At 43.3% G+C, this 22,826-nt stretch overlaps 1 protein-coding gene across 1 annotated transcript; it reads left to right on the top strand.

Annotated features, from left to right (window-relative positions):
• The first annotated feature begins 3,695 nt into the window (after positions 1–3,695).
• GPAA1 (glycosylphosphatidylinositol anchor attachment 1) lies at positions 3,696–13,345 on the top strand. The gene is given in 14 exon segments (XM_056822880.1): positions 3,696–3,764; positions 4,814–4,998; positions 5,238–5,331; positions 5,870–6,049; positions 6,219–6,330; positions 6,739–6,886; positions 7,098–7,199; positions 7,688–7,884; positions 9,519–9,715; positions 11,085–11,260; positions 11,416–11,513; positions 11,857–12,056; positions 12,193–12,369; positions 12,586–13,345. Coding segments are annotated over 13 exon segments (2,109 nt in total). The 5' UTR covers positions 3,696–3,764; position 4,814; the 3' UTR covers positions 12,830–13,345.
• Positions 13,346–22,826: the final 9,481 nt, after the last annotated feature.

Genomic DNA, 22,826 nt, shown 5'->3' on the forward strand with positions numbered 1-22,826 from the left:
CTATAGAAAGGAGGAATAAAGGAATGGAATTTGCTGTTTCTCCTAATTGGTATAAATAAGAAGAAAGACTATATAAACACTTGAAGAAGGGAGAAACAAGCGTCAAATGAATCTCACTTATCTGAAGCAGACAAAGCAGGATTGAATATGTGCTTAAGTACATACAGTTTTTGGTGTAGAAACATCAAATTCCACAGGGAAAAAAAAAAGCAGGGATAGGAGAAAGAAGTTAAGAGGGAGGATAAAACCATGGAGTCAATAGCTATAAGCAAAAAAAAATTCCTGATCCCACAAGGGAGTAGGAAGACTAAAAAGGGAAATTAAAGAAAAACAAAGTGCCTTAGATCACTTGTCAGACAATTATGGCAAAGGTGAAAAAAGTATATAATAAACATAATGGAATATTATTCTACTGTATGAAATTGTCAGAAGAGAAAAGTTCAGAAAATCCTGGGTAGAATCAAGTATGCAGAGTGAAGTGAAAAGAGCCAAGATAATTTATAAAAAGACAGGACCATTGTAAAGAAAAACAAATTTAAAAGACAAGAATTCTGAGCAATACAATGACCACCTATGACTTCAGAGGACATATGATGAAACATATTATTTGCCCTCTGATAGAGAAGTGATGGTCACAAGTTGCAAAAAGACCCATGCATTTTTGAATTTAGCCAGTAAGTAGGTTCATTTGCTTGGCTATACCTATTTCCTTCAAGGAGTTGTTTTTCCTTTCTTTCTCGTGGTTTTTATTTGGAGGATAGGCTTAGAGTTTAGCAATAATGATACCAATTCAAGAGATCCCTTGAAATGCTTTCTTAAACACAGAAAAGAGAACAGAAGGAAGCATAAATGTGAATGACAATTTTGAGAATAACATGAAATGTATTGTATGCCCTGCCTCTCTTTTTTCAAGGCAAGTGGTTTGAAATGGAGATTCGTTTTTTCATATTTAAACCCTGTTTCATGTTATGCTGTGTTATGAGCTTTTTTTTGTTTAGGTTCAGAATAAAAAAATAAAAATTATTTCTTAAAAACAGCAGGACAAATCCATTAATGGTAAAGCTTATATATATATATATATATGTATGTGTGTGTGTGTGTGTACACACACACACACACACACCAGGTGAACAGTAAACAATTAAAAGAATTCCATCCTGATGTGAGAGTAAGTGACTTTAAAGGTTCCTAAAATATCCCAAATCAGGTAACATTTCTTCGTTTTTATTTGACCTGTATTGATTCCCTCTGTGGTCCTAGAGCATCTTCATTCTGCTGACCTGAAAAGATAATGGTATCCCTCTTCCTAGAACCTATCCCTATTTGGTTAGTCATTCATTGCCTTTCATATTCAAAGAAGACCAAAATGACTTCATGCTGTACAGGTCCATCTGCAATATGTCTGACTGTGGCTAATCAGACAAATACAAACTCAGAAAGCTTTACCATAGGTCAAGCACAAATAGCCCATATGAATATGTGGGATGAAAATGTCTCTAAATTTGTGCATCTTGCCTTTCTTCTGAGCTAATGCAATTCTGCTTTGCTCATAGAGCACAGTGCCTTTTTTGGTTGTATTCACACTATGCTGGATAGACCTGTACCAGTGTCTCTCATGTTTCACCATCCATACCAGAGTTCTTCTGGACAATTATGAGTATCCCTGTATCATTTTGTCAGATCTCCAAATGGATCCTTGACTTTTGTGAGTTCTCTATAAAAATGGTTTTTTAGGCAAGCATGCATTTGGCATTCAAACAACATGGCCAACCTATTGGAGTTGTGCTCTCTGCTGTAGAGTTTGAATGTTTGCAGTACCTCTCAAGAAAGAACCTCAGTGTCCTGTACTTTATCTTGCTAAATAATCTTCAGAATCTTCCTAAGACAATTCAAATGGAAGCAAATCAGATTCCTGGCATGGTGCTAATATATTGTCCATATTTTACAGGCATACAACAATGATGTCAACACAATGGCTTTGTATACCTTCAGTTTGGGAGGCAACCTAATGCTTCTTCTCTCCCATACTTTCCTTCAGAGCATTCCAAACACTGAGCTCTAGCTATGCCAATGTATATATCAATGTAATCATCTATATGAACATCCCGGGAAAGTATGCTGCCAAGATAAATGAACTTGTCCACATCACTCAGAATTTCTCCATTTGCTGTGATTGATGGCTTTACATATGGATGGTGCAGTGTTGCCTGGTGGAGAATCTGTTTTCTTGGTGTTGTAGGGCCAAAATTAGCATAAGTGGCAAAGAAACAATCTGTACTCTGTTGCATCTTAGCTCCACAATATGAAATATCCCTGCTGACTTAGGATTGATTAACCTAGCCAGGCATTCTAGACAAAGTCCATTTCTCTACATAGCAGTTCCAGCCAAGTTTACCTTGGAATTCTAGGCCAATCATTAATTCTTCTGATTGAAACAGCTTTTACTTATACCTTCTGATTTAACCACTGTCTTAATGCCATATCCCATCCCCAAGAGAGATAACATGACATGACAGGGAAAGACCATACATAACAATGATACTACAAAGACTGTCATCAGTCACCTCTGCCCTTCAAGGAAAAAAAAAACCTGAGGAGAAAGAGATTAGTGGAATCTTTATGAACGAGATGACACCTAAATTGTTCCTTGGAGAAAGATTCCAACAAATATTTGAGTGTGTACTATGTGTGAAACCCTTTGGAAGGCTTTGGAAGAGAGAAAGAGGTGAAAAATGACAGTACCCGCTTCTCAGAGTGCTAACAATCTAATGAGGGAGGGAGGGAGATATAAGTGATTGGTCTTTGGGAGGAGATAAAGACCTGTCAATAAGAGGTCCAAACAAAGTGTTCTGGGAGTGCCTACTATGTGCAAAGCCCTTGAAAGGAGATGGCACCTGCCTCCGACATTGAAGGAAGAGCGGAACTCTGATAAATAGAACTGGGGAGGAAGGGGATTCATTCTAGTAATAGGTGACAGAGAGTAAAATCATGAAGATGAGGTTCCTGCACCAGTTGTACCCAAATTTGGGGGGGATTTGATTGTCAAGCTAGGAAGTGTACCCTTTAATTGGCAGACCCTGTTCTCTGTGAGTGTGCAGGTTTACTCTGGAGTGGGGAGGGGAGTAGAGGTACAACATGAATGCCGATATTTGGTAATTTGGAAAGTGAAGGTAAGAATAGAATTTGAAGATAGGCAGGAGATACAGATGTGAAGGGAAAACAAAGATAAGGCTCTGAGGTGCTGTAATAGTGAAGGAATGAATTCCAGGCACCGGTGCAAATGCGGGGTGTGTGGAAAATGGCATGTTATAGGTTTTAGGTACGACTAGTAAGCCAAATTAGCCCGAGGGGGAGCTTGCGAAAGGCAGCAGCCTGAAAAAACAGGTTAGAGACATGTGGTGAAAGGTTTAAAATTCCTGAGGATTTGTATTTTATACCGAAGGCAGCAGGAAGTTCTTAGGGAGATAGATTACCCAAGTCAATGGATGAAGAATGGACTGAAGACATTGAAAAGAACTGAATGGGGCTAGGAGGCTTTCATGCCTAGGCGGGAGTACCAAGGCTCAGAGAAAAGAGGGAGCGGGCGCTTCTGGGCGTCCTTCTTCAAAAAGCCTGGCAGAGGCGCCTGAGCCCAAAGGACTACAACTCCCAAAATGCTCCGTCCATAGACAGGAAATAAGTGAGTCCTGGGCGGAAGTGGGCGGGCCCCGAGCTTGGTGTGTGAGGAGCGAAGGCAGCTGTGAGCTGGGCTGGGGGCGGTGTCGGTGCGTCCATCGTCCCATGTCCTTCATTCATTTTGTGTGTATGCGTGTGCATGTGCGTTTGTGTGTGTGTGCGCGCGCGTGTTTGTGTGTGTGTGTGTGTTTGTATGTATGTGGTAAGCGCGCTAATTGGAGGTCCTGTGAGGTGGCTGTGCCTGAGGCTCCTGCAAGAGAGGTTGCTCTGAGTGTGAAATTGTGATTGTGGTGTGATTGCGTGTGCAGATGGATCTGGGAGGGGTGAAAGCTCTGTGTGACTGAGTGTGGAGTGTGTGTGTCGCGCGCACACCTGCGCATGCTCACATGCTCGAGTTCCTGCTTATCTTGCAGGAGAGGACGCTCTGGGTGTGAAATTATGTGTGTGTGTGTCTGTCTGTCTGTCTTTCTGTCGCGCTGTGGTGTGTCTGCCCATCTGTACGTCTGTCCTCGCCTATGCATGCTCATATGCTCCCCTTTCCACAGATCTTGCAAAAAAAAGAATGCTCTGGGTGTGAGATGGTGTGTGTGTGTGTGTGTGTGTGTGTGCCTGCGCAGGGGCGTGTGTGTATTGCCTGCACACCTGCGCATGCTCACATGCTCCCAGTTCCCACAGATCTTGCAGAAGAGGATGCTCTGGATGTGAAATTCTCTCTCTCTCTCTCTCTCTCTCTCTCTCTCTCTCTCTCACACACACACACACATTCACACACGCGCACACACACACACACACACACGGGCATGCTCAGGCACTTGTTCCTGCAAATCCTGCAGGAGAAGATGCTCTGGGTGTGAGAGTGTGTGATTGAGTATGTGATTGCATGTGCATGAGGATCTTGCCAGGGAGGGTGCTCCATACATGACACTGTGTGATTGTGTGTACTGGCAGATCTTACAGGAGAGGATTCTCTCCAGGTATGAGACTGTTTTCACCGTGTGCCTGTGTATCTTTAAGGGGATGAGACTTTGTATGATTATGTGTGTGTGTGACTGTGCTCATAAATCTTGAAGGGGAAGATGCTACATGTATGCGGGGGCAGGGAATTGTATCTCTCTGACTCTGTACTTGTGTGTGGCAGAATGTGCATGGTTTGTGGAAAGGGCCCTGGACTTGGAATTAGAAGACCTGAATTCAAGTCCTGGCCGTGCCACTTATTAATTATGTGGTCTTCGGTGAATCCCTTCACCTCTCTGAACCTCAGTTTCTTCATGTGTAAGATGAGAAGGATGGACTTGATCTCCTTCCAACTCTGGCATTTATTGTGTATGTGACTGATTATACCTGACTGTGACTGTGTCTGACTGTATGTGTGACTCAATGATTGGGTCGTATAGGACTAGTAAGAAATGTTGGGCAGGTCAGTGTATTGGGATGGGGGTGGGGGTAGGAGGAGGGTCTCTGTTGGGGGGTGGAAGAGGTGATAATGAGTGAGGGAGTCAGGGAAAATCAGGGTGGCTGATGGTGGGAAATTCTGGTTATGCTCATCTGATTCCTTTCCCCAGGTTCTATTCATCCCCTAGCTATGGGGCTCCTGTTGGATTCACACAGGCGTCGGGCCTTGGCACGGTTGCTTCTGCGCCTAAACACTCCACTCTGGTGAGAGTTCTGTCCTGCTCAACCATCAGCCATTTGCTAACTTTTTTCTTTCTAACTCCTCAACCATCCATTCCTCTTCCTTCCCTTGGTTGTGTCCAGTGTCCCATCCATACTTCTTGCAACCATTACCTGGGTTTAGACAAATACACAGTGTGCCATGTATGTGTGTGTATATGAGATGCTGACTCAAAAGAAATATCTTTAGCCATGATCTCCTGTTTCTTTCCCTGCCCCCACACCCAGACTCCTTAGTCCCTGAGAGTTGGAGGGGAAGCAGAGGCAGGAAAGAGTGAGTCTCCCAGAAGGCTGTTATATGTTAAGTGAGGGCCTGGGTTCTAGAAGTCAAAGGCTGTCTGCTTCCCATGCCTCAATGATACCTCCTTCTCCCACCCTGAGTTTTAGAAGGAACTTGGATTTGGCATAAAGTGAATTATGAGAAAGAAACCCTGGAGAAAGGATTGGCAGTAAGGTCATTCGTTATGATGAGCTGTGTAGTGGCTGGTTGCCAAGGTCCCAATAACCTCTGTTTGTTCTCCAGTGTGGTGAGCTACATGGCTGGTGTGATCTGGTTCCTGGGCCTGGCCTTCTCACCACTGACCCAGAATACATACATATCAGAGAATGCTATGGGTTCCACTATGGTAGAGGAGCAGTTTGAAGGTGGAGAACATGCTCTCAGTTATGCCAGAGATTTCATTGCCCAACGCAGGAAAACAGGGTAAGTAGATAGGCAACCATTTGAGTTCCGTGGAAGATTCCCTTTTCAATGGTTATTCAGCCATGGGTTTCATTTTAGGAGGCCAGATTTGGAGGGTTCTTCTTAAAAAGAACACTAGGGGATTCACTCTCTCTAAAGGTCTTATCTACTCCTCTCTTCCCATAATCAGAAGCTTGCCTGTGACCTGGCTGGAGCGGACCATGCGTTCTGTGGGCCTGGAAGTTTATAGTCAGAGCTTCTCCCGAACATTGCCCTTCCCTGATGAGACCCATGAGCGATATGTACTGCAAGGGCCCCTTGGAGGATGGAGGGGACTCTGGGGTCATTCAGGAGAACAGAGGGGACACTATGGGAAAAACAAAAGAACCACTTACAGAAGATAGAAGAGATACTTTTGGAGTCCATTTGGAATTTAGTATCTATTATAGGTTCAAAAGGCACAGTTAGAGGAATAAAGGGGACCTCCCAGAGGAGATATAGGGGAAACATGGTACAAACCATTGGGGAAGATGGAAGTCACTATTTAGGCCCACTAGAGTGGGGAGGAGGAACACCATGGTGGAGGTAATTGGGGTTCAGACAGTGGGAAATAGAGCAGTAACAGTATTGGGAGCAGGTCATGAGTAAAATAAACTGTGTCACCATGTGTCTGTTTTCCCACATGGTGACTTGTGTTAGTTCCTCTGCAGATGGTGTCAGGTACCAATGTGTATGGGATTCTACGAGCTCCAAGAGCAGCCAGCACTGAATCACTGGTGCTTATTGTGCCCTCCAGTCCTGGAACCCTCAATGCTCAGGCAGTAGGACTGCTGTTGTCCTTGGCAACTTACTTCCGGAGTAAGGGGGTAGTGGAGTGGGTAATGAGGAGAGTGGTAAAGAAGTGACCTGGGGGAAGTGATCAGGGGTAACTTCCTAGGTAACTCCAGAGGAGTTGAGCCCCTGGGTCTGACCCTTGGGATATTGACCAGGGCTGACTCCATGAGGCTTACCTTAACCAAGTAACTGATTGCCACCTACCATCTCTTTTTTCCTCTTCCCTTCTGCCCAGGTCAGATTTACTGGGCCAAAGACATCATCTTCTTGGTGACAGAGCACGATTTGCTGGGCACAGAGGCGTGGCTAGAAGCCTACCATGATGTCAACATTACCGGTAGGACCCTCCAGTACTCTTTCAGATCCCTTTCTCCTATTAGGCCCCCCACTGATCTCTTCTCTTAATAATAATGTTAAATCTGTGAGTATAACCTCCTTCCTCCCCTTATCACAGCATCATAGTTAAAATGTGATTCCCCACCCCATCCTTTATCCACCAGAGAATATAGTCTTAAGACCCAGAGTGAACTATAGAGTCCCAGAATTAAAAGGGGTCTTCTAGTCCAATCCATTTCTGAGCAAAAATTCATTCTTCAGAATCCCTCAAAAGGCATTCCACAGTTTCCAACTGAAAATCTCCAGGGAGGGGAAAGTGACTCTTTGCTAAGGCAGTCTACACATTCCACTTTAGGATGACTCCCATCGATAGTTCAGCTCCTGTAACACAGGAGCAAATTGAGGCCAGGAGTTGTGATTTACCCAGATCCTATAGGTAATCTCTAATCTGAGTCCCACTGTGATGACATCCCTTCCTTCCTCCTTCAGGGATGCAGTCATCTCCACTTCGGGGCCGGGCAGGAGCCATCCAGGCAGCAGTGGCTTTAGAACTGAATAGTGACGTGGTCACCAGCCTGGATGTAGCTGTGGAGGGGCTGAATGGGCAACTTCCTAACCTGGACCTTCTTAATCTCTTCCATGCCTTCTGCCAGAAGGAGGCTCTGCTCTGCACCCTGCAGGGGAAGGTGGTCTTCTCCACATAGCTGCCTTGGCTAGATAGGGTGTTCTGGTGGGAGGTGTCCTCTCCTTCCCTGCATCCATCCCTTCTTTCTGTAGATGTCAGTGCCACACAGGATTTTCTGGCTTTCTGGCTTTTCCCTCACACCTTCTGATCTTGTGTTGCCCATCTCCTTTCCTCCCCTCTGTTCCCTATAGCTGTAGCAATTAGATAACATATCCCAGGTGCCTCCTTCCCCTGACCTAATTAGATCCCACAACCCTATATACTGTTACAATGCCCTTCTGACCCTCTGCCTTCATCTTGCTCCTCCCATAGCTGCTATACTCCAGATGAATTATCCTTGCCATAAGAGCCCTTAACCCCTTTGTACCTCCCCATAACCACCATGGTTAGATAGTATCTAACTGTGTTCCCTGTGTTCCCCCTTTAATTTCTAGGGCTGGACAGAGTCCTTCTGCTAGGCTTATTTAAACCCTGCTGCCCTGTAATGGCCCAGGCTAAGCAGGGCATCCCTAAGGGGACTGAGGTGACCCAGACCCCTGAGACTCTGTGCTTTTTACCCATAGCTACAACTTCTAGCCTGAGCTCCCTAGATGCTGCAAGGGTGTCCTAGCCTTCTGACCCAGTGAGCTACTTCCATGGGTGCCCATATTTGACTGGGGAACCTCCAAATCTCTGTACTTCCCCATAACTATCAAAAGTCATATATGTTAGAGGGCATTCTAGGCCAGCGATGGTGAACCTTTTAGAACCTTTTAGGAATCCATGCCAGGCATCACCCCCCAGACTGGATGCTGTGCCCTGCCTCGACCCCTACATTACAGGGAGCAGGGCTAGACTTCCAGCCTCCCCTCACTCCCTCCCCCATCTCCTGCAGCCACAGGGACCACCCCTGCACCCAGCTGTGATGGGGCTGCTGCTGCTGCCAAAGCCTGGAGGGGAAGGTGGGGGAAACCTGGGTGAGGAGGAGGCTGAGAGAACGAATGCCTGCCTCCCCACCCCCAACGTGGTGGGGCCACCTCCTATAGCCATGGGGACCTACCCCTACATCCAACCTCCCAGGGGTATGGGCTGAGGGAGGGGGCAGCTGCCTGGCTTCTATCTGCCAGGAAGGTAGGGGAAGCCTAGGGAGGAGGTAACCCCTTCCTCTGCTTTTGGGGGCTGACTCCCAGCCTGCTTGTGGCAGGGAAGGGAGAAGACTGGCCCCTGTATCCAGCCTCCCTTGGGCTGCATATTAGGTTGCAACCCACGTATGGGTGAGAACAGGGGGTGGAGGGAACACAGTTAGCTTTTGTGGGACAAGGCCACCACCCAGACTGGGAGGAAGGGAAGAAAGTGGAGCTTTTTTAGAGGGTGGGACCAGGCCCAGTGTTAGAAAAGGAGGCCCTCCCCCCAGCCCTTCTTCTCAGACAGGGGAGGGAGAAAGAGAGAGGCATGGCCTAAGTGCTACACTCAGAGGAGGGAATAAATTCGGAGGGGCAGAGGCATAGGGAGGCATGGTGGAGAGGGGAAAGGGAGCAACTCTGGGAGGGTTGTGAGTGTGCCCATAGAGACATCTCTGTGTGCTATCTTTGGCACATTGTTCCATAGGTTCACCATCATGGGTCTAGCCCATTGACCCCTGTGCTCCATTCACAGTTGCAACACTCAGACTGGGCATCTCTGGGAGGCTCCCTTCATGGACTACAGACATTGATGCTTATGGTACTGCGTCAAGCTTCTGGCCGCCCTCATGGTCCCCATGGGCTTTTCCTGCGCTACCATGTAGAAGCCATCACCCTCCGTGGTATCAACAGCTTCCGCCAGTATAAATATGACATGACCTCTGTGGGCAAGTAAGTTGTTAAGAAGGAGTAATAGTGAAATGGGTAGCATCCCTTCAGGGGGATCAATAACCAAAAGAGGTCAACATCTTGGGTAGATTTCCTCTCATCCAGGTAGCTAAAGCACTTTGACAGTAATAATAGTTGACATTTCTTAAACCCTAAACATTACAAAGCCCCCTTCTTACGACAATCTTGTGAGATAAGAACTACAAAAATGCTTTTGTTATGCCTTGAAGTACATCCTTCCCTTCCTAGATCTGTGCTCCCTCTAATTTTTTAATAGCTGGTTAATTTCATTATTCTTTAAGAGCCCTCTTTCCCCCACCTCACTGATGGGGATTCTGGGGATCAGATGGCCCCTTCTGTCCCCTCTCTAGCCTGGGACAGAGTCTGTCCTTCCCTTTGTCTCTGGATATGTCTTTCAGACATGGCCTGGCCCTTCCCTTCTCCCTTTTTTTCCTCTTCACCACATCTGCCCAACAGAATTTTAAATGCCCACTGTGTGCAGAGCCCTATACCCAAAGCTGGAAGAAACAGAGTTTAGGAAAAACCAAAGTCCCTGTCCCTGATGGAGTATTCAGTCTCTAAAAGAAAGGTAAAACATCAATACAGATAGCCCTGGCGCTATATTGTATGATAATGGCATTTGAGAATTACACAGCAAACTGCAATGTGAGGTCTGAGCAGTAAGGCCTTTACCAATTTGGGGGGAACCAGGGAAGGCTTCATAAAAGAGTTGGCTTTTTTGAGTTGGGTTTTAAAAACTCAGTAGGAATTAACAATGTGAACCAAGAAGCCAAGGCAGGGGAGAGCAAAGGGCATATTTGGAGACAGAGAGAAATGTGGTTTGGCTGGAGCATCTAAGGAATGAAGTAGAATAGTGTGGCATGAAGCTGGAAAGGAAGGTCAGCATTAGGTGCGGAGAACCTGCCTGTCCTCTGAACACAGACTGTGGGCATAGCCCTTACAGCTAAACCTAAAAAGGCTTCGAGGTGCCTTTTTACTAGAACCACCTTAGAGCTTTACAGAACACTTCTACATTTTAAAGGCAACTCAGTGTTTAACTTGAAGGGGTTCTTAGAGACTCTGGGCCCTTAGGGTTCTCAACCTTTGTGGTTCTTGGAACCCTTTGGTGAAGTCTATGGCTCTCTTCTCAGAAGGACTTTTAAATGCATAAAATAAAAAGGATTTCAAATGAAACAAGCAATACTGATATGCTATTACCCATTTCATCCTGCTGCGTCTGTATCTTTGGCAGCTTTTCAAAGATCCACTTCAGCTCGGCACCTCTTGCTACAGAGAGAGAGAGCTGTGGCTCTAGGTCAGAGGGGGCTTCCTTGAGGGAGGGCTAACTAAGCAGACCATATTCCTTTCCCAGGACCTTGGAGGGTATGTTCCGCAAATTGAACAATCTTCTGGAGCGACTGCACCAGTCCTACTTTTTCTACCTCTTGCCATCACTGTCACGCTTTGTCTCCATTGGTCTCTACATGCCTGCCATAGGCTTCCTGCTTTTCATTCCTGGTCTAAAGATATCCTTTCTTGTGTGACAGGGTGTTGGGGATAAGCAGTGGGAGGCTGCCCAGAGACTTGGGGAGTATTCCCAGATGAACTAGAGAGAGGGAAAGCAGGAGAGGCCTGGAAATCTTATCATATAGGGGGAAAGGGATGGACAGGGTCTCCCTAGGCCTGTCATTGCCCTTAACTAGACCATGCCCTGGAACTGTGGGTGAAACTCAATAAGGTGGACTTTGGCCCTGAGGATCGGTCAGGCCTCAATCACAGCCCTCCTCAACTTATTGGACAGGTGAGGAGATGAGGAAGACCAGTTGTGGGGTAGAGTTATTCCCAGGGGTCAAGGAAAAAGACTAGGTCTGACCTGCCTGTCATTGTACTTGGAAATGTGGCTCTGGAGGAAAAGAGATCTTGTTCTCCTCAATCAGTCCCCTTGTCTTCGTGGCTTGGGTGCCATCCTGCCCCTGTCCATCCCCCCAAACACATATCTAGGATTCCCTGGAGAGCGGCCCTAATACTGATTCCCTGGTGGTTTCTATAACCCCCCTCCACTTTGATTCCCTGCTGCCCCCAGGATGTGATTTTGACCCCTGTGACTCTCAACCATATGACTTTGATGCCCTGTGTCTTTCTAGGAAAACCGAGGTGTGGCCCTTACCCCTCTGGTAGCCCCTGTGCTGATATCTCAGGCCACTGGTTTGGCCCTCTACTTGCTGCCTGTCATGGGCCAGCATGTGGCTGCCCAACACTTCCCTGTGGCTGAGGCTGAGGCTGTGGTGCTCACACTACTTGCCATCTATGTGGCTGGCCTGGCCTTGCCTCACAGCACCCACCGGTGAGCTCCTAGTGGGATGGGGCTTATGGGACCCACTATTGAAATATGGGGGGAAAGAGGGCTCACAGTGGGGTGGGGTGGGGTGGATTCTGTGGGTGTGTGCCAAGACCTCCGATCCATGTCTCCTTGTCCCCAGGGTAGTGAGCACTTCTCCTCGAGGCCCAGATAGTGGATGGATGGCCCTGAAGCTCCTAGCTCTACTCTACCTGGCACTACAGCTGGGCTGTATCTCCCTCTTCAACTTCTCACTGGGGTTCTTGCTTGCTGTTACTATGGTGCCTGCTGCTGCCCTCACCCAGCCCAGTGGACCCAGGTTTGTATATACTCTCAACCCATCCCAGCCCCAACTTACCCTCTGCTCCCTCCCTAATGCTATTACACAGTCCAATGTTGCCCCATTTAGGACTCCTCATGTCCTGGATTCCCTTCCCTCAAGCCACCTAGCCCTTGTATCCTCCTGCCTTCCCATAGAGGCGTCTCCTTTCTGGAAACCTCCTCCCCTGATCTTGCCTCTTTCCCCCTCTCCTAGGCTTCTGTATGCTGTATTGCTAGTGCTGGTGAGCCCAGGGGCCACCCTCCTGGGCAGCCTTTTCCTGTGGCGGGAACTGCAGGAAGCACCCCTGACACTTGCTGAGGGTTGGCAGCTGTTCCTCAGTGCTCTGGCCCAAGGTGTCTTGGACCACCACCTCTATGGTGCCCTGCTTTTCCCACTACTCGCCCTAGGCCTCTACCCCTGCTGGTTACTCTTTTGGAATGTCCTCTTTTGGAAATAGTTACACTGTCCCCCTACTTGCCTATCCCCATCCCCTCACTATCCCTCGGGCTTACTGAAACCAAGAGGGAGCTGAGGAAATAGTCCCTTCCATGTCTGTGGTGAAGAATTTTGTAAATGTACATACATTTGGATGGGCCCTTAGAGGCCATCCAGTCCAACCTCATCTTTCAGAGGGAAAAACAGTATTGAAGTGGGGAGAAGTACCGCACTTAGGTAACAGAGCTGGGGCTTTAACTCGGGCCATACCACAGGCCAAAGTTTTTTGGGGGACATCCTCACAGCTTCCGGGAATCATTACTTCAATACTTCTGGGGATCAGTTAACCCAGGTCCAAAACTTACTGCTGGAAAGAAGTAGGACTGTGTGGCTGCCTACAGTGGGGGCAGGGAGGCTGAGGAGGGGAAAGGAGAGGGCTATACATGCCCCAGAGCAGCAGTTCAGTTGGGTTGCTTTGGGAGGCTCTCTCAATGTGTTTCTCTCCCATCCCATGGAAATAAACAGGTTTGGGGGGTTTTTTGTGTGTGGATTTTGTGGGTTTCTTGGTTCCTGATCTGAATCTTTTGGGGAAGTCTGAACAGGTGAAGGGGTCTTGGGGAGAAAGGACTGATTCCCCCACCTCCATATATCAATATCATAACATTTGGGGATTTTAATGGACTGCAAGGTTGATAGGAATTAGTGCTTTAATAGGGCAACCCAAAATATTAATACAACCTCCAGTTGTGTGAGGAGAGGCCTAGTGTCCAAGACTGGGAAATTGATAGTCCCAGTGCATTCTTACCTGCTCATAATACATTTGAAGCATTATTTCAAGTTCTGAGCACCACCTTGTTCAGGACAACTAGATACCCATAGAACATAGAGGGTTGAACTTACACTCAGGAAGACCCGAGTTAAATCCCATTTCAGTTGCTACCAGAGTGACCCTAAGCAAGGCACTTAATTTCAAAGTTCTCATCTATAAAATGGGAATAATAATAGCACCTACCTCACAGGGTTGTTGTGAAGACCAAAGGGGATAATATAAGTAAAACACTTTGCATAGTTTAAAGCAGACTGATAAGCTCCACAAAATATGATTCCTATACCCCATGACAGTGTGATGGTGACTTAGGACTCTCCAAAAGGCTATGTCAGCCCAGTATGGGCTCTAGCAGGTTGTGGCATGTGGAAAAGGTTTTGAGAATGGGTCTTATAACTGACCAAGACCCACCTGGCAGATATGAAAAGATATAGCCCCAGGGGGCTGGTCACTCACTGTGGCAACCCATGAAGAAAAATGCAAATAGCCCTCGATCCTCTACTGGCTGAGTGTTGGAAAAGAGGCAGGGAGTGCCAAGAACTTCACCATTTTTCTGACTGTGTAAAATAGTTTAGCTGTATATAATCTCAGTGTGAGATTCTTGCCCAATGTCTGAGAGAAGGTATATCTAAAAGAACTGAATCACATCAACTTTGAAATTTTCATCATCAACGACAAGGCAAAAGGACATCACAGCCAAAGGAACAGAGAGCTCCCAGGTTCTCCATGGAGAGGCAACTTAAGGAGTTGGCAAAGTTCACAGTTCAGAGCTGGAAGGTTTCTTGAGTCATCTCATCCAAATACATTATTTCTCAGTTGAGGCACAGAGGGCTCAAATGACTTGCCCACTATCACCAAAGGTTGTTTAGTAACAGCAAAAAACTTCAACCAGGTCCTTTTAAGTCTTAATCCTAAATCCAGAATTCTTTCCACTGTAGCACATTGCCTGACTCTGGTAAGTTTTATCAATGTTCCCAAGGCACCAAGAGACATTTCATAGGATGTTTGGTCATCTCATATTGCAGCACTCATGACAGGTGCTGGTAAATGATTGTAGGTCTCCTACAGAAAATGGGCAGTAGAGAAATTCTATGAAGAACTTGATGGAACCCTCCAAATTAAATGCACATGGACTTGGATACTTGATGACTTCATTGCAAAAAGAGGCAAAGAAGAATGGCCAAAAAAAAGCTATAAATATAATTCAGTAGAACAGATGTCCAAATTGACACTATTAGTCAAAGAGATGTAAATTAGAAAAACTTTGGAATGCCACCTGACCCATCAAAATGACCAAAAAACAATGAAATTCAGTGCTTTCAGGCTTGTGGAGAACCAAGCATGCATTAATTGCTCTTGGCGTGTTTCTGAAGAGTAATATGATAATACAAAGTTACAAAAATAGCCATAGCCTTTGACCCAATAATTCCAGCGTTAGGATAATGCTGTTAATACCCTGACTATTAAATAAACAACCAAAAAGTTATCTGTTGAATGATTTTCATAGCAGCCTTATAGGTTGTTGAAAAAAAGTGGAAGAAATGTAAATATCCAGCTATGGGGAAGGGGAGGTTAGTTAAGTTGTGGTTCAGTAATGAAAAAAGCAACTAAGTTGCTTAACTATTAAAAATATGAAAAAAACTAAGAATGAAGTATGAATAAACTGCAAAGGAAAATAAAGAACACCAAAGAATCCTCATGAGATGAGGGAGGAATAGAAATTTTCTAATTGATGTAAATAGTAAAACTAAGCTTATGTAGCTATTGGGGGCTAGAGGTACATATGTCAACACTGCCATAACTGTTCACCCACATTGGGTTCCTTCCCTTACTTTCTCGAATCAGTAGAGAGCAGTGGAACTGCCATTGGATTAATTCACCAACTGTGGTTGTAGCCACCAGACGGAATACTGATTGTACTCCCTCCAATCTGATCAAATTGAATATGTTAGTTTTGTCCTAGGTTTTATAAAGACCTAGGGTTGTGACCTGAATATTCCCCCAAATTAGCAAAAATAGGAAAGCCTCTCATTTCTACTCTATAACCTCCATCCTATTTTTATTCCCAGCTGTCATTTATTTTTTTCTTTAAAAAGTCCATGTAATTTATTGAAATAATACAACTAAAAAACAGCATAGCAACAAAAATTAAACTATATAAAGCTTTCAATTGGCAAGCAAGTTGTAAGACTTGTGGCAGCTCGCATTTGTTCCACCTTATCTTCACACATCCTCCCATCTTAGGTTTAATGGGGAGAATAGAAACCCCAACACCAATTAACATAAACAGATTTGGACTTCTAAATTGAATCAATTGATCAGTCAAGGATATGGACTGGACACAGGGTTACCAGAAAAGAGGAAACAGAATAGTCTAGCTCTCCTCACAATTACTCCAATAAAGATTTAAAAATACCACCAAGCCATGTGATCAGGAAATCTAAGGGAAAACTATATCAGATTATTTTCCCAGGGCAAGCGAGCAAGACTGGAGTTATAGACAGGGGTAGGCCAGCATCTCTATTGCTCTGATCCCAGACCTACATCTAGAATTCAACACAGGAATAAGTGACAAGGGTAGGTTTTTGTTTTTGTTTTTTTACTCTGAACCTACAAAACATTGCAGCTAACGAATGGACTAGGGCTAGTAGCAGGCAATTGGAACTCCACTGTAACCAGAAAAAGGGACACGTTTGTAGTTGTACTACCTAGCCTCAGCAGTAATACCTCTTCAGCATCTCTCATATCCACCCCATTCCCTTCATTGATAGCCAAGTTCAAGACCTTTTTCTTTCTCATCTAGATTATAGCAATAGTAGCCTAATTGGTCTCCCAGTATCTAGCCTCTCCCTCCCAAACCTGTCTTCCATAGCTGCCAAGGAAGGGAGGGAGGGAAGGAAGGAAGGAAAAGAAAGAGGAGGAAGAAAATACATACTATGTGCCAGGCTCAATGCCTGGCTTTATGAATATTTGATTCTCACAATCTCCCTGGGAAGCAGGTACTATTATTATCCTCCCCATTTTGCAGGTGAAGACCAGAGGCAGGCTTTGGTTAAACAACCTGCCCAGGGTTACACAGATTGTAAGTGTCTGAGGCTAAATTAAAATTCAGCTCTCTACTGTTCCACCTAGTTTACTGGGGACTGGTGTGGGAAGGGTGAAAGAGTGGGGTGGAAAGTCATGATTTCAAGGAGAGTGTGAATAGTAACCCATTACTGGGGATAGCCAATCATGGAATTTATTTCCCCAACAACTTTCTCTGCTATTAGCTCTCTGTGCTAAATTCCAGCCCCTTCCAATTTGCAAGCTCCTCTCTTATTAACCCAGTGTAGACTCCTCAGGGCAGTTAAAACCACTTGAAGCAGAGGTTTCATAACATGAAGTTTTCTGTATTGGCAGATACCTTGGGGATTTCTCATATCTCTGACTTGTCCCTTGTGTGGGATGCTCGCCCAGGGACTCCAAATAAAAAAAGAGATTTTGTTGTTTGTCACCAAGTCCCCTTGCAAATAGAGAGGTGAGAGACTCAAGTTGCAGGAGACACAATTTTGGACCATGACCAATGTGAGAATTTGTTTTGCTTGACTATGTATATTTGTTAAAAGATTGTGTCTTTTATTTTTTCAATTTCTTTTGGGGGAGGGGTAGAAAGGTGAATCTCACAGGAAGACTGGGGATAGAGTTGCTCCTCAAAAAGAAAAATAAAATAAAGGGAGTCATTGATACATTTTGGAAGTATATACAATCAGAGCAGCTTTGGGAATTACATTTGAAGTTACTATATACTTAAAAGAAAAGCTACACTGATAAAGATTCACAATTTTATGGACAATAGCTTTTTTTTTTTGGCCTACTTTGTATATGGAAATCCTTATTTTCTTGAGCATCGTTAAGCTGAAATTTTTCTTAAAAGCTGAAAAAAGAGTGGCATAGTCTCAGAAAACACTGAGTGGCTGATGCCAATACAGAAACCAAAGAACTCCCAAACCACAATTTAGCTACTAAGGCTAGAAATATCTGCTGTTTGCTGGTTGCAGACTTGTGGCCAAGAAAGAAACACAAAGGCAAAAGACGGTAAGGGTCCTGGGTTCAAACATACCCTCAGACTCTTCCTATCTTGGTGGCTCTAGACAATTCATTTAACCCCCCATTAACCCCATTACTTAGACTATTACTCTTCTGTCTTAGAACCAATATTGATTCTAAGACAGATGGTAAGGATTATTAAAAAAAAAATCACCGCCAACAATGAACCAAAGGCTCTGAAGGACTCCAGTTCACCCTAAGCAAACACAAAGCATTTTAGCTTGCTACTGCTACTGCCACACCAATGCCAATCCCCTACCATCATTTTATTATTATTTTTAAAACCTTATCTTCTGTTTTAGAATTAAGTACAGTGATCCCTCACCTATCACAGGAGTTACATTCCAGAGACCTCCATGATAGGTGAAGATCCACAAAGTAGAGGTGTTATATCTATTTTATTATTTATATATATTTTAAGTCTTTATAAACCCTTCCCACTCTCCTTTTCCACACTCTTGTTAACCTTTCCCACACTCATAAACAATGAGCCAATGAGCATCCAGGATACAGAACATAGTACTGTGGTTGGTTGCCTTTCATTCTATCAATCAATAGCGTGCTATGTACAATCTCATGTCAGCAAACTTGCACAAGCAGTAGTGGCATACTGTATTTCCATTATATACAGTATGGTATACATCCACAGAATTCTGTGATATAGTGAAAACTCCATGATACAGAATTAGGTTGTTTGTTTTTTTTTTAAACCCACGATATAGTGAAGCCGAGATAAGTGAACCACAATATAGAAAAGGACAACTGTATCAGTTCCAAGGCAGAATTAGCTAATGGTTAGGCAACTGGGATCACTTTTACTCAGTGGGGGTCTCAAAGCTTTATTGTATGCTTTCCTCTGTCTTATTTTCTCCATTTACACTTCTCTCTCCTTTTAAATTTTACTATAATAGCCCTGGGATGCTTTATTTCAGGGTCTCTTTCAAGGGATGCTCAATGTATTCTTTCATTTCTATTTTCCTCTTTTGTTTGAGGATAATCAGGCAGTTTTCACTGATGATTTCTTGTAATGTGGTGCACAGGCTTGTTATTGATCTTATATTATCTCTCCTGTATTTATCTTTCTAAATCAGTTGTTTTTCCAGTGAGATATTTCAGATTTTCTTCTATTTTTTCATTCTTCTGATTTTGTCTTATTGTTTCCTGATGCTCCATGAAGTAATTAGCTTCCATCTGCTCCATTCTAATTTTTAGGAAGTTATTTTCTTCCTTGAGTTTTTGTGTTTCTTTTTCCATTTGTCCCCTTCTAGTCTTTAGGAAGTTGTTTTCTTTGGGGGGGGGGAGTGGCCTCCATTTCTATTTGGATCATTCTAGTCTCCAAATTATTGATTCTTTCTATTCTTTCTTTTATTGTTTGATTTTTAAACTTCTTTTCAAATTCTTCCAAGAGTTATTTTGGGGCCCAGCATCCTTTCTCAATTTCCTTTGGGGCTTTATGTATTTTCTTTTTGCCATTGTTGTCCTTTTTCAAGTTTATATTTTGATCTTCCATGTCACTAAAATAACTTTCTATGATTTGGTTTTTTCTTTGACTCTTGCTCATTTTTCTAGTTATCTTCCTCCCTCCCCTCATTACTTAATCTATCTGTTGAGGTTCTGTTCAGAAAATTAAACCTCTATCTCCTTAGTCACTTCATCTTTTGCTCATCACCCTAGCTAATATCTACCGCCTCCCAAAGTCACTCCCATTCTTTTCTCAATGAGTTTTGAACATGGATCACAATTTTTCTGTCTTTCTCAAATCTTGGCCTCATACTAGGGGGCATAAATATACATACTCTTCTTCAAATATCCTATCCACTCAATTTCTCACCCTACTCACTTCCAGTGAGCTACTCCTCCACCATACCTTAGCCAGACACAAAGATGGTCATATCTATAGTGGAAGTCTAGTCACTATCCAAGAGACTGAGAAGCCATCAATTACAATGCAGTGATTTATTGAAAGAGAGAGAAAGAAAAATAACTGGGATACAATACCTCAGTCCTTGACCTGGTCTAGATTCAGTTGGAATACACTCTCTGGTCAGGGTTCAGTTAGAGATTCTATTCTGCATATAAACTCATTGGAATGCTCTGGTCAGGATTCAGTTAAAGGTTCTTTTTTTTTTTTAATTTAGAGTTTTTTCCATGGTTACATGATTCATCATCCCTTCCCCCTTTTCTCCTCTCCCCTCCCAAAGCCAACAAGCAATTCCACTGGGTTATATATGTATCATTGTTCAAAACTTATTTCCATGTTATTCATATTTGCAGTAGAGTGATCCTTTAACATTGAAACCCTAATTATATCCCTATCGCACTACATGATCAATCATATATTTTCTAATGCATTTCTGGTTCCACAGTTCTTTCTCTGGATGGGGATAGTGTTCTTTTTCCTAAGCTCCTCTGATTGTCCTGGGTCATTGAATTGCTACTGGTAGAAAAGTCTGTAACATTCAGTTGTGCCATAATGTATTAGTCTCTGAATACAATGTTCTTCTGGTTCTGCCCTTTCACTCTGCATCAATTCCTGGAGGTTGTTTCAGTTCACATGGAATTCCCCCATTTCTTTATTCCTTTCAGCACAATAATATTCCATCACCAACATATACAACAATTTATTCAGCCATTCCCCAATTGATGGACACTCCCTCATTTTCCAATTTTTTGCCACCACAAAGAGTGTGTCTATAAATATTTTTGTACAAGTCTTTTTCCTTATTATCTCTTTGGGTTACAAAACCAGCAGTGGTATTGCTGGGTCAAAGGGTAGGCATTCCTTTAAAGTCCTTTGTGCATAGTTCCAAATTACCCTCAAGAACAGTTGGACCAATTCACAACTCCACCAATAGTATATTAGTGTCCCAATTTTGCCACATCCCCATCAACATTTATCACTTTCCTTTGCTGATATAATGGCCAATCTACTAGATGTGAGGTGGTACCTCAGAGTTTATTTAATTTGCATTTCTCATTTTTTAAGTGCTTATTGATAGTTTTGATTTAATCCTGTGAAAATTGCCTATTCATGTCCCTTGACCATTAGTCAATTGAGGAATGGCTTGATTTTTTTGTAGATTTGACTTAATTCCTTATATATTTGGGAAATTAAACCTTTGTCAGAGAGTTTTGTTATAAAAGTATTCTCCCAGTTTGTTGCTTCCCTTTTAATTTTGGTTGCATTGGTTTCGTTTGTACAAAACCTTTTTAATTTGATATAATCAAAGTCATTCATTTTACATTTTGCATTATTCTCTTTCTTGATTGGTCTTAAATTCCTTCCTTTCCCACAGATCTGACAAATATACTAGTCTATGTTCACCTAATTTATTTATGATTTCATTCTCAGAGTTTCTAATCTGCATATGAACTCAGAATGTAAATTTGAGGTAAATAGTGTAAAGTTTACAGAAACTGGGGGAAAGGGCAAATTTACTAACATTTTAAAGTACAAACTTAAACACTAGTTGTTTCTGCCTTCTTCAGACCAAAAGGGATTAAGAGGAATGGGATGGGGTAATAGACAGGGAGGGAAGGCTGCAGACACAGGGTCTTTAGGGGCATGCCCTCCGTGAATGCCTGGGTCCTAGGTTGGTGGGGACCTGTTTGGAGATTTGAAGGATGTCCAGTGACTGCTTCCCCCGATTGGAAGACAGGTCACAAGGGGGAGAGTCAGCCCCTAAGACTGGAATGTAGAAACCAGGACTGGGGCAAAAACTAGAACACCTGATAGAAACAGAAATAAAATTAGTACAATAGCAATTGGCATTACACATTTGCATTTGGGTATCTTAGTCACAGACTTCTTCAGAAATCGTCTTCTGACAGGAATATATCCCTTTAGGAAATAGGATTCTTGAGTTGTTTGCAAAGTTGGTATGTGATGTCTCTGTTAAAGAATATCCTTTTGCAAAGTACACATTAACTATTAGCATCTATAAACACTTGAGTAACAATATTTTACAGATGTATTCCTTTACCCCAAATTCTGTGGGAAATTCAAGAAAGCTTTGAGCTATATATTCAGGCTCAAGATCCAAACTTCAACTGTGGCAAATTGAGGCTACAAATACTAGCCATCTATGAATAAACTTCACCTACTTCTCAAAGAATGTTCCCTAACAATTTGAGAATTTTCACTTATTAGGGTTGTTTGAGGAAATGGAAACTTTAATTTTACAATTTGCATTATGTGCTGATTATGGGAATTTGTCACCAAGGAAAATATTTCCTCATAGTGAGTGGCTTCTCATGAAGGTCAAAGCTATCACTGGCTCATGCCAACATTGTATCCCTCAAGGATTAACAGCCTAGATGGTCAGAAAAGATCCATTCCCAGATGAGCCCAGAATATGCCTCTGTAACCATCCCAGGACATTCTCTGTCCTTGGTGTACTTTGTCACCATTAGATCCCAGAAGCCTTTTTCTCCTTAAAAGACAAATCTTACCCATTACAGCTCAGAAATTCTGCTTACCAGCAGTCCAGAAACAAATTTCCATACCCTCAAACAAGCCTTTCTGATTATTTGTCCTCTCTAAGGATTCCTTAAAGCCTATGAGTCTACATTATACTAGTTATTATTACTTTGGCAATAATTTACATATCACACTTTAGTCACAAAAACCTGAAATAAAAAACATGAGTGCTTAACTGAGTAGCTCCATAGTAATATAAATCAGGGCTGTATCATCTCCTGGACCTAAGTCATCTGAAAGACTAAGATAAGATCAGTCAGGAATCTCTCTTAAGAATTTCAGAAAAATTCCAGAATCATTTGTGATTTTCCAAAACTACATACATCACACATCAATTCTATGACAACTATTTTCAGCAAATCAGTGATCCAAGACAATTCCAAAGGACTGATGATGAAAAATACCATCTTCCTCTAGAGAAAGGACTGATAGAGTCTGAATGCAGATAAAAACAACTATTTTTAATTTTCTTTATTTTTTGTGCATTTTTTGGTCTGTATTCTCTTTCACAACATGACTAATAATGAAATGTTTTGTATGACTGAATATGTATAAACTATCTCAAATTTCTTGCATTTCAGGGAGAGGAAGGAAAGAATTTGGGATTCAACATTTTAAAAAATGAAT

This window comes from Monodelphis domestica, chromosome 3, assembly GCF_027887165.1.
Source record: "Monodelphis domestica isolate mMonDom1 chromosome 3, mMonDom1.pri, whole genome shotgun sequence".
Lineage (NCBI taxonomy): Eukaryota > Metazoa > Chordata > Mammalia > Didelphimorphia > Didelphidae > Monodelphis > Monodelphis domestica.